The sequence below is a fragment of the Lipotes vexillifer genome, unplaced genomic scaffold (genome assembly GCF_000442215.2).
Source record: "Lipotes vexillifer unplaced genomic scaffold, Lipotes_vexillifer_v1.1 scaffold491, whole genome shotgun sequence".
Classification (NCBI taxonomy): Eukaryota; Metazoa; Chordata; class Mammalia; order Artiodactyla; family Lipotidae; genus Lipotes; species Lipotes vexillifer.
The window spans coordinates 390,128-402,786 of record NW_006770548.1 but is presented as its reverse complement, the minus strand read 5'-3'; the positions used below and the strand labels follow the sequence as shown (position 1 = coordinate 402,786).

General features: G+C 40.3%; 1 protein-coding gene across 1 annotated transcript in view; it reads left to right on the top strand.

Moving 5' to 3' along the window:
• The first annotated feature begins 6,724 nt into the window (after positions 1-6,724).
• Positions 6,725-12,659, top strand: part of MAP4 (microtubule associated protein 4) — a 109,388-nt gene continuing 103,453 nt past the window's right edge. The window contains exon 1 of the mRNA XM_007446145.1: positions 6,725-7,169. Within this exon, the coding sequence (XP_007446207.1) occupies positions 6,872-7,169 (298 nt within the window). The 5' untranslated portion in view covers positions 6,725-6,871. The remainder of the gene's footprint in view (positions 7,170-12,659) is intronic.

Genomic DNA, 12,659 nt, shown 5'->3' with positions numbered 1-12,659 from the left:
AGTAGTGGTGGCTCACAGGTTTTAGAGCATAGGCTCAGTAGTTGTGGCGCACAGGTTTAGTTGCTCTGCGGCATGTGGGATCTTCCTGGACCAGGGCTCGAACACGTGTCCCCTGCTTTGGCAGGCGGATTCTTAACCACTGCGCCACCAGGGAAGTCACTGTTGATTCTTTTTCCAGTTCTGACTTTTTGTAGCTTTGGCATCTCTGATTAATTTCAGATTAGACATGGTTTTTATGAACTTCCATTTACCATTTTAGAACTGTCTGTTTAGTTATCCCCTTCGTTTTGTTGGCTTTTGCTGTTTTGGCCCATCTTCTGTATAAAGTAATCCACTAAGAGAAGATATACACATCACTTAGACATGGTCATTCCCCTTTGGGACCTAGTAGGTTACAGGAGCTGCTAGTATATACAGCTCACTACAGTATAGATCAGACTGTACTGTTTGTTACAATAGACGTATAGATGATGTATTAGTTCTGAATGGTACTGGGAGAACAGTTTCTAAAAAGGAATCAGAGAAAAGGTGATAGGATGTGGATCTCAATTTCAAGACTAACAAGGAGAAAGTAAAGAGAACTTGAAGTGTGGAGAGCAATATGAGCAAGAGTATACAGTGATAAAGTCGATGGTCTGCTTGTAAAATGGCAGCTGGTCCCATGTGACTAAAATATAGGGAGCCCCAAGTGGAAAACTGCTGATGGTTGTAGTAGGTGGTAGGACTGGGTCTTCTAGGATTGTGTGACCTTGATATCACACTAAGGAGTTTTGTTTTGTTTTTAAATAGGCATTGGGGTCCTTTTAAATCAACTGATATGTTTTCCTGGTATTAGGACTCTTCCCAACTGCCTTTAAGAAGACAAGGTAGAGCAAAAAAATTGATTTTGAAGTATAGTGATATCATTGTGTCAGGTTAAAGCAGAGACTGTAAAATTCCAAGATTTTGCCAGTTTTGTCACAGCCTGCATCTGTGTCTGGTGTTCTCTGGGTCTCCTCTTAGCCTGATCCTCAATCCCGGTTTCATTTATAAGTGATTCATTTTCTCTGATTCTTTTTTTTGTCATCTGTTAAAGTGAGGGAATTGGATCCTAGATTATTTGAACTGGTGTTTTTTAAAAAGCCTTTAGAGATCTTAAGTGTTTAGAGATAATTTATGGATAAGAGTAAGCAAGCTCTGAACGTTTTTTTGTCTGTTAGACTGAGGTTAGACTAACTGGGATGAAAGTATTAAAAAATACTTTCTCTTTTTTCAAAATTTGGGGGCATTAGGTATTGAGAATCATCTTAAGGTTCGCTCTTCTTTTAAAAAAATTGAGATAAAATTGAAGATTTTGTCTTGAGGACAGTTATAACAGAAATGTAAGTGCTGTGTCATTGTCATCTCTTGTTTTGGCGCATATAACTGGACTTCAGCAGACATCATGCCATCTGTATCACATGGCTAACAGTGGGAGGTATCTAGTGTAGATTCTTCTTCTTGGGGAAATAGATTCAAATTCACTTGGATAGAAATGTGGCAGGTGCTTGTTTAGAGATCCAAAATGCATTCAGTCAGGACCGAATCTAAGCTGCCTGGATAGTCCCTGTAAGTAAGTAAGCTAGGCTTTAAGCCTTGTGCTGCAAGGTCTTAGGTATGTGAATATGTGTGTGCATGTGTGTGCAGTGTTTTTATACTGGACAGGCCTTCCTAAACTAGCAGTGGGAAAAGGAACACTTTGTTTTGGGGACTACATGGAAGTAATGTGTATCAGTGTGTTCTTTCATATAGGAATGTCACTGGTTGATGGCCTCAGCTATTCTAGTAATCAAGGGCTCTCTCCTGTTGCTAATCCTGTGATGAGCAGGACAAATGGTGGTGATGAACAGAACCCCGCTGAGCCTGGAAATTCCATCACTTGGTCATAGTACAGCTGTTATCCTTGTAGTGGGTAGGGAGGCACCTGGGGGTGGAAAGTTAATATATTCCACAGGAGGTTTGGAGTTTATTGCTCAGGACAGTCAAGATGTTGCTGAGCTGTCTGTTGCTGTTTCCAGTCTGGTTCTGGGGAGGAACAGGAGAAATTTAGCTTAGCTTCAGGGATCATAAGTGCCTGTGAGCTGTATAAGGACCCCTAGAGGTCCTTAATAAATATTTGGTTTTACTTCGAATGAAATACTGTTTCAATTGAAAGTATAAATCAAGGTTTTCTAGTTAAATAAATTAAAAACAGAACACAGCCTCCAGACAAATAAGGTTCAGCTTAATATGTAATAGGCCTCTGAAAGAAATTCATTAAAACAAATCTGAGGAATAAAGTCCCCACTTAGTAACTGAAAGCTTGCTAGGCAAACTAAAAAAATCTCATGTTGAATGTGAAATCTTCATGTTGCAGACTATACCTTTAAGCATGTCAGATTATAAATGGTCTCTGGGACTGTCTGGGATGCTGGGTTTCTTCCAAGCTTGAGGAATAAGCCCTACATTTTTGGCCACAGCACTGTCCTGGGATAGCAGCTTAGTGCTGGCTTCAGAATTCTCTGTCATGGAAAAAAAAGTGTAGAAGAAAATATTAGCCCACATATCTTTACAGTTCTGTGTCTTGTCCATAACTCACCCCTCCACCCCACCCCCACCCCCCAAACAGAACAGAATATCCATCATGGGTACAATTTAAGTGAGTATTATGAACAGTCTCCTACCTTTAAGAATTATTATTAAATGTTTCTTTTTTAAATTGGTTATTTGGAACTCAGAATACATTTTCCTTAGATAAACAATGTTATAAATGATAATTTTGGTTCTAAACTAGTCCCAATTACTGAGAAGAAAGTTTCTTTCTTTTTGCTAAAACTGACAGGCAGTGTTTTGAAAGGTGTTGAGCTTGACTTTGGCGTTGTCACCTCCCTTTTTCTTACCGCCTAGGGTCTCTGGGCCCACGTACCTTCTCCCTACTTTGGTACTTTATCCAGGTCTGCTTTGTTCCCTGAAATATTCCATGTTGCTAAATTATGTTCTTCCTTTTTATCCTAAAACCAGAAACTCAGACACTTTCAATGGAATTTATCTCTGGGGTTAGGAGGAAAGCTACTTGCTAACTAAACTCACAGAAGGTGGAATGATGGTCCTTCAAGGGGTGTATGTCCCCTTATTACCCCCCTTTAAATTGTGAAATAGGATTCTGTACTTTAAAAGAGAATGCTGGCTGCTGCATTGAATGAATTTTGGTAGAAGTTTGAATCTTGGTAGAAGTTTGGCTAATGTGACCGAGTGAAATGAAAATATTACAGTGGTTATGAAAAGTGTGTGAGTATGTTGGTGGGAATTAGGCTTCTGTTCTTCCTTTTCATGAGTTTTCTTCCTCCAGTTTAGTTTCAAAGCAGCACCTTTGGTCAGGGGTGGGGATGGGGGGAGGTTAGTAAGGGAGGACAGAGGCAACAACAGGCCATTTGCAAACTAGAATGCTAATTTCTCATCAGCCAGAATGAGCACAGATCCCAACTGAGTGACTATAGATATGACTGACCTAAAATTTTCACAAGGACTTCTGGGAACTTGAAAACTTGCCCATACTTCTGTGCATTTAAGTTAGATATGAACTCTATTTAATCTGTATAGGCCTAGAAAATATTTTTAGTTCAGTAATTAATTCCAGAGTTTGTGATCTGAAGAAAACCATACAACAGAGAAGGCACTTGTGATCTCATTATGTATTCTTATTTACTCTTTATGAGCACATAGCTATTAATAGTAAAAGAATAGTCAAGAGGCCAAAATTCTCTTCTGTGCTTCATCATCATGCCCTGTCATTTCCTCTTGCCTTGGTTTACCTAGGTATTTTCAAAACGTTCTCACCAGATAGTTTCACATCAGGCATGAAGTCAGAATGAAGGATCAGATGTCCAGAGTGCTATGCTTGAAAACGGTACGCTCTTGGTACCTGGTTAAATAATATGGGGCTTGTTTTCTGGTAGAGTGGTGTCAAGTCTCCTTGATGTTAGCCAGAACTGGGTGGAGTTTCTTAAGCTCCAGTCAGATTTGCTCAAGCAGGCACTGTGCACTGGGTAGTTGGTTTTTAGTCTCTCCCTTTGCCGAAAGGCTTTTTACCTTTTTTTTTTTTTTTTTGCGGTACGCGGGCCTCTCACTGTTGGGGCCTCTCCCGTTGCCGGGCACAGGCTCCGGACGTGCGGGCTCAGCGGCCATGGCTCACAGGCCCAGCCGCTCCGCGGCACGTGGGATCTTCTCGGACTGGGGCACGAACCCACGTCCCCTGCATCGGCAGGTGGACTCTCAACCACTGCGCCACCAGGGAAGCCCCTTTTTACCTTTTAATAAACCTGAACCCAGTTATAATTGAGAGTACTTGATGTATAAAATAATAGTCACACAGAGAATCTATATGAAGTTTATTTCTAATTTAAGTGATGAAACTGAATTATAAGTAGCTTATAGAATAGTCAACCTCAAGAATCGTTTAACATACCACTCTCATTTTACAGCCTAGGGAACTCAGTCCCGGAAGGTGACTCACTCAAAGCCACAGTGAGAATCAGACTGAACTAGTGAAGCATGGAAACATCTTTAACCAGCTTTCGTTTCTTGCCTCCTATCAACAAATCCATTTAAAGTTAACAGAACAGGGAACTATATTCAATATCTTATAATAACCTATAACGGAAAAGAATCTGAAAAAGAATATGTATATAACTGAATCACTTTGCTGTACACCTGAAACATTGCAAATCAACTGTACTTAAATTAAAAAAATCCAAACTCAGTTAATTTTCTCTATTATCTATACAAATAGAGGAGGAAAAGCATAAATGGTCAATGAGAGAATTTTTTTAAGTAGATACTTCTCATTCACAAGGGTATGTTTTTGAATTTTCCTGTATATCCAGATTTGAGAAGAACACTGTGTCAGATCCATTTGTCCATAAAATACCTAACTAAACATTTTAAGGCATGAATAAATATTGTGACCTTAAATGATTCTGTTAAGTGTGGGATGACATTCAGTCATGAAGTTATTAAGATCAATTCTGGAGCACTTGCAGAACCAGCTTAACAGATCTGTAGAGCACCTAAGGAATTTATTATACTTACACGTATTTTAGAATAGAATAACTATAAAATTGAGTAGTCTTCTCTTTAATTTATTGAAAACTGGGGCTTTTTGGCTAAAAGCCAGTATTTTCACTTCCACTAGCTAGTATTGCTTTTACAGGGTCATTTTCCATAAGTAGATTGTGTGTGTGTGTGTGTGTGTGTGTGTGTGTGTGTGTGTGTGTGTGCTTAAATCATAATTCTATTTATATGTGATGACATGAAAAGAATAGCTAAACTGTTTTGAGATGCAGATGCTGGGTGGTTGGATGCATGTACTGGGAGCCAAGTGACCTTCCCACTTGCAGCTGTCTAATTTTCTATCAATTTTACCCTCTTAGACTGAATTTAAGCTGCTGTTCATATTCCATGAACCACATGTCAGCCCAGAAAATGGTTTGGGAGGTTGGGAGGTAGGGAGGAGGGGAAAGATTACAGTGAATAAAAAGTTGCCCTTTGAGAATCCGTACTCAGATAAATGAGGTTTAAAATGTATTGCTGGTTTTGTCTGTATTTTCACCAGTGTCCTAAATTAGGAAAAGTCTGAGAAGATTGCATGAAGTAAGTGTCATAATTACATATTTCTAGGACAAATAAATCCGTTGGGCTCTTATTGTATGTTGTTAAAGATGGTGCAGGTGTTCCTTACAAGTTCTCTTTGACAATGAAACTGCTTAATTATAGACATTCTTTATTGTTTTTTGTTCATAACAGCTTTCAAAGGCTAGCTATCATAGATAGAAAAGGGAAAAGCAGTTCCTCTTTATGGAACCCTTTGACATATGTCAGGCCTTTACAAAGTTCTTTATTTATTTTTATTTTCTTTATTTTATTTTTGGCTGCGTTAGGTCTTCGTTGCTGCGCGCGGGCCCGTCTCTGGTTGCGGCGAGTGGGGGCTACTCTTCGTTGTGGTGGGCGGGCTTCTCATTGTGGTGGCTTCTTTTGTCGCGGAGCACAGGCTCTAGGCGTGCGGGCTCAGTAGTTGTGGCTTGCGGGCTCTAGAGCGCAGGCTCAGTAGTTGTGGCTCATGGGCTTAGTTGCTCCGCGGCATGTGGGATCTTCCCAGACCAGGGCTCGAACCCGCGTCGCCTGCATTGGCAGGCAGATTCTTAACCACTGCGCCACCAGGGAAGTCCCCCATATACTTTTTAATTTCAGGTTATGTTTAAAAATGGAAAGCCTGGTGTTCTGCAAAGATGCTAATGTACCTGACCACAGAGAGGGACTGCCTCCCCTAGGTAATTCAGGGAATGTTGCCTGTATTTTTCACGCCAGCAGGGAACTAGTAAGAGTAGTTCAGTTGACAGAGCCATGAAGCACTGCTTACCCCTACAAGATAAGGTCCATATTCCTAATCCATATTCCTAATCCCTGGTAAATAAAAGTGACTTCATTTGCCTGATAGTAGTTAACCGTTTTTTTAAAAAATGGGAATATAACCTAATCTGACCTCCTTTTGTATATATTTTTAAGAATTATTCTGTGACATGATTTGGAAATTAAGATAAATGGAATAGTTGAAAGGGTTTTAAGACTTGAAATCAAAAGACTTGATTTGAATCTTACTGGCTGTAACCTTGGATAAATTGAGGGGTTTTTTTGCACTTCATTTTTCTTATTAATGAAAAGGACAAAATGGCACTTGCTCTATTTACCTCCCAGAGATGAAAGAAAAAGTGTTTACCTTGGGTAAGACTGTCTGTAACGGAGCTGTGATTTTCTAATCTATAAAATGGGGGAATTTTAATTCCTTTTTTGTTTAAAATGATGACAAGAGTTTCTAGGAATGTTTTTCCCTTTGCAGTTCTCATCATATGAAACATTTTTTTCCCCCTTAACCAGGCAGTTGCAGTGGTGCAGAATGGCAGACCTCAGTCTTGCAGATGCATTAACAGAGCCACCTCCAGAAATTGAGGAAGAGATAAAACGGGACTTTATTGCCACACTGGAGGCAGAGGCCTTTGATGATGTTGTGGGAGAAACTGTTGGAAAAACAGACTATATTCCTCTACTGGATGTTGATGAGAAAACCGGGAATTCGGAGTCGAAGAAGAAACCATGCTCAGACACTAGCCAGGCTGAAGGTAAGTAATTAAGCCAGACTGGTTAGATAGGTTCAGAAAGTAGATAAGGGATTACGCTTTGGGTCATAATCTTAGAAACCTTTGAGGAAACTGAACTGAGTTTTTTAGTATAGGCTAGTAACTTTCTCTTTATCTAAATTTCTTGGAAACCATGGAGGTAGGTTCATTACCCTTCAGTAGAGTATGTGTTCTTGAAGCTGTAGATTACTCTTAACCCTAAAGTTCCTTCTGTAATGTCTCAACAGCTATATAATTTGCCTCTTAATTTCCTAAATTAAACTGTCAGCTGTGCCTTTTCTTTGAAAGTAGCTTTGTAAAGTTAGATACTTTAAATTCTGTATTTATACCAAGACAATTTGGAACAGAGTTAGATGCCACCTGTCTTTGAGAGTAATCCTAGGTCAGGATTAAAAAATGGGTTAAACCCTTTAAAAGAGATTTGTTGTCTTTATATATTGCTGGGTCAGATTTGCTAACATTTGATTGAGGATTTTTGCATCTATGTGTATGTGGGATATCGGTCTGTTGTTTTCTTGTGAGGCCTTTGTCAGGTTTTAGAATTGAGGTCATGCTGACATCATAGAATGAGTTGGGAAGTGTTCCCTCCTATTCTGTTTTCTAGAACAGTTTGTGTCGAATTGATGTTTTTTTCTTTAATGTTTGACAGACTGTCAGTGAAGTCATCTGGATCTGGAGTTTTCTCTGTCAAGTTTTTAACTAGGAATTCGATTCGTTTAAGAGATACAGAACTGTTTTCTATCAAGTTTTCTATCTTTTCAAGTGAGCTTTGGTGTTTTGTATCTTTCAAGGAATTGGTCTGTTTCCTTTAAGTCATTGAATTAATGGAGATAAAATTATAATATTACATTATTCTTTTAATGTCTGTAGGATCTCTTGTCATGTCCTCTCTGTTTTCAATTCCTGCTTGTATCTTTTAATATTTCCTTCCTTCTGCTTACTTTTAGTTGATTTGCTCTTTTTCTAGTTTTTTAAGGTGGCAGCTTAGATCATTGATTTGAAACATTTCTTTTCTAAAATAAGCATTTTTAAAAAATTGAGATGTAATTGACATAAAACATTAGTTTCAGGTATACAACATAATGATTCAGTATTTGTTTTTATTGTGAAGTGATGACCACAAGTCTAGTTAACATCCATCACCACATATAGTTATGAATTTTTTTCCTCTTGTGATGAGAATTTCTCATATCTACTCTCTTAGCAACTTTCATATATAGTACAGTGTTATTAACTATAGACATCATGCCATACATTGTATCCTCAGGACTTATTTATTTTATAACTTTTAAATTTTATTTATTTTGACTCCTTTCACCCATTTGCCCACCCCCCACCTCTGGCAACCACCTAAAATAAATAGGCTTTTAAAAAAAATTTTACTTATTTTATTTATTTTTGTCTGTGTTGGGTGTTCGTTGCGGTGCACGGGCTTTCTCTAGTTGCGGTGAGCAGGGGCTACTCTTCGTTGCAGTGCGTGGGCTTCTCACTGTGGTGGCTCCTCTTGTTGCAGAGCACAGACTCTAGGCACTCGGGCTTCAGTAGCTGCAGCATGCGGGCTCAGTAGCTGTGGCTCGCGGGCTCTAGAGCTCAGGCTCAATTGTGGCGCACAGGCTTAGTTGCTCTGCGGCACGTGGTATCTTCCCGGACCAGGGCTCGAACCCGTGTCCTCTGCATTGGCAGGCGGATTCCTAATCACTCTGCTGCCAGGGAAGTCCCTGAATATTTTTTAAAATACTGTTTTAACTCCAACATTGGCTTATTATATATATTTCTTTTAAAAATTGTTTTATATTTGACCTAGAGTTTACTGTGTATGTTAATTTCTTCCAGTTTGCCTTCCAGTAATATTCTACCATTTCATGTATAGTGTAAAATTCCATGCAAAATAGTAAATGTCCAATTCCTCTGTCATTTTTTGTGTTATTGTCATACACATAATTTGACTTATGTTACCTACCTTGTTACTATTTTTGCTTTAGCTTGTCAATTATCTTTTAGAATGAATAAAAATATGGGAAAAATATACCTTTACTCTAATTTTTACCATTTTGGGCATTCTTCATTTCTTTGTATAGACCCAAATTTCTGTCTAGCACTATAGTCCTTCTGCCTGAAAAACTTGTAGCACTTCTTCTCTTATAGTACAAACCTGCTTAGCAGTGAATTATCTCAGCTTTGTTTTATTTGAAAAACAAACCTTAAGTTTTGGAAGGTACTTTTTGCTAGGTGTCCTATTCTGTGTTACTTTTTTCTTTCAGTAATTTAAAGGAAAATTAGTTGTCCTACTTGCATAGTTTCCTATGAGAAATCTGTTACAATCTTGATCATTGTTCTCCCCCCACCCACCCCCACCTTCCAGGCTATCTTTATCTTGGGTTTTTAGCAGTTTGAATGTGTTGTGTTTAGGTGATATTTTGTTCAGTTTGAATGTGTTGTGTTTAGGTAATATTTTGTTATTTGTCCTTCTTGGCTTCTCTGAGCTTGATCTGTGCTTTGCCTCTTTCTTTCTCTCTTCTCCTTCTGGGATTCCAGTTACATTTTTGTTAGATTTTTGAGTATTGTCCCACAGTTCTTGGATGCTCTATGTTTCATTCTGGGTACTTTCTTTTCATCTATCTTCAAATTCCCTGATTTTTTTTCCTGGTTGCCTTGAGTCTAATGATGAGCACTCAGTGGCATTCTTTATCTTTAATATCTTTACAGTTTTTAACTTCTAGGATTTCTGTTTGACTTTTAGAGTTTCCATCTCTCTGCTGAAATTATCCATCTGTTAATGCATATTTCTATCTCTTCCACTATAGACTTTAACACATTAATCATAATTATTTTAAATGTCTGTCCGGTAATTTGAACATCTAGGTCATCAGTCTGATTATTCTGTCTCTTTACTGTTTTTTTCTGGTACTTTTTATGTGTATCTTAATTTTTGAGTGAATGCTGGACCTCACATGTAAAACAGTAGAGACTGAAATAAAATATTTATGCCTGGAAATGAGTGTATGGTCAGGCCACTCAAGATGGCTGTTCTTTTGCTCTCTGTACATTCCCTTCTCGATCAGTGCCTGCTTCACCTGTACCCTACTCAAGTGCCGGACCTTCCTACACTCTTGCCCCCGCTCCAGCTGTTGATTGTTTTTATCGAAGGGGTAATGAGGGGCGTGCCTCTCTGCTGGTTTCCCTGGTAACTAATGAACCCACCAGACATAATTCTCTTATAACTGGTAATCCCCGTCCCCCTCCCCCACCGCCGGCAGTGAAGACTGCCACCTTGTCCTGCCTGCTGTCTGCTGCACACGGTGGGGTGTCGCTCCAGGACCTTGCTTCAGCTGTGTAAGGTCCCCCATGCATTACATCGTTGATGTCTCTGTTGCTGACTTTGGGCTCTTTCTTCGGTTTTAGAGCTGGGCAAGCACAGACCTTGTAGGCCTGCGGGGTACAACCCAACAATGGGCAAACTCTCTTCTTTTACTAGTTAGTTAATACTTTCAAAGGGTTGAGTCAATTTAGGCCAGGGCTGAGCTAGGGTTGGGCGTTGTTGTTGCTATGATGGTCTTCAGTGCACTACTGGCTTCAAATTCTTCCATTTCTGGTGCGTAGAGTAGGGACTGAGGTGCTGGAAAGCTTTTCCCAAAAGTTCTTTTCTGGGCTTCCTTGGTTGGCGCAGTGGTTGAGAGTCCGCCTGCTGATGCAGGGGACACGGGTTTGTGCCCCGGTCTGGGAAGATCCCACATGCCGCGGAGTGGCTGGGCCCGTGAGCTGTGGCCGCTGAGCCTGCGCTTCCGGAGCCTGTGCTCCGCAACGGGAGAGGCCAGAACAGTGAGAGGCCTGCGTAGGGCAAAAAAAAAAAAAAGTTCTTAAAGTTCTTGTTCCACTCCCAGCTTTTGGCCCTGCTGTGCACCTGTGCCTCAGGAGGATTTCTCTCCATGCTCTCCCCTCCCTTATCAGAAGAGGGATAGCCTGGTAGTGGGCAGGAGTTTTTTTATTTTTGTTTTTTGGCCTTGGTTTAGGCTCAAGCCTGTGTGCATGCGTCTCGTGGTTGAGTCTTTTTCTCAATCATATTATCCCTCTCACATGGATGGCGTTTTCTAAAGGTATTGGCATAGGATCCTGGGCTGGGATTCTTTCTGGCTCCTCCCCTAGGGTAAGAGGGGGTTTTCTTGTTAACTTCTTCCCCAGCTGCAGTGGGTCTTCACCCGGGCCCTGGGGCTGACAGGGTTTGATACTCCTCCCCCAGCAGCTTAAAGCTTTTGTTTGCGGAGGAGAGAGGAGTCCTAGGGTCCAGGGCTTCTTGCCTTTGCTTTTAGTGGCAGCTTTTTCCAGGTCTGCACCACCTAGAGCAGCTCTCTGGTCCCCCCACTGCCTCCAGTCTTTCTAACCTGCAAGTGGGTATGAACTTCTTTTGTGTCTGTGGATCCCAGGGGCCCTTTACTCTCATGCTAGCCTTCACTTAGCCTTTAGCAAATAGTTAAACTCTTCAGTTGAATTCTTCTCACCTGCTTGCATGGCACACAGGAGAACCATTGCTTACCTCCCATATCTCCTTGAGGGGAATGTCTTTCTTTGGATTCCACACTACTTGGTTGCCCTAAAACCTCAGCTCTTTGGTGAGTTCGTTTTTGTAGTTGAGTTGTTGTAGTTGAGTTCGATTTTGTAGTTGATCTGGGTTTTTTGTTGTTGATAGGGTGGGAGTGACATTTCTTCTGGCTTTCTGTAGCCCGAGTGCAAGAGGAACTCCTGCTTCTTTTATATGTGCTTTATTTGGGGGGGTGGAAGGAACCACAAATGATCAGAAGAAATATTATTGAGAGTTTAAAATCAAATTATATCCGTATAAATATTTACTCCAAGAAAAAAATTGGATTCGTTAATGGAAAATGGAAATGTCTGTTCTCTCTTTTTTTTTTTTAATATTTATTTATTTATTTGGCTGCTCCAGGTCTTAGTTGAGGCACGCGGGGTCTTTGTTGTGGCATGCGGGATCTTTTTTTAATTGTGGCATGCATGTGGGATCTAGTTCCCTGAGCAGGGATCAAACCCGGGCCCCCTGCATTGGGAGCGTGGAGTCTTAGCCACTGGACCACCAGGGGAGTCCCTGTCTGTTCTCTTTTAATCCGTAACGGTCAGTGGAGTTATTTGTCCTTTGACTAACCTAAAAGGAACACTTTAGTTGGAAGAAAGGAAATGGTACAAAGTAAATATTTTAATAACTTGAGTCATGGCTAAGATACTCTTCCCATCCACATTAACTTACCCTCATCAGTCATAGGTGGAGGAAGCTTGCTCCTTTTCATTTAAAATCTTCCTTTAGCTGTGCGTGACTCCTACCACCTGGGACTCAGCTTAGGTGGGTGAGGATAATGAGATGGTAGCAGTAGATTTTCTTGTGGTTCATCTTGGGTGAGTTGATCTATGTACCATGAACTTGACCCAAGAGGAGGAGAATTTTTAAGCAACTGTTTTGCTTATAAA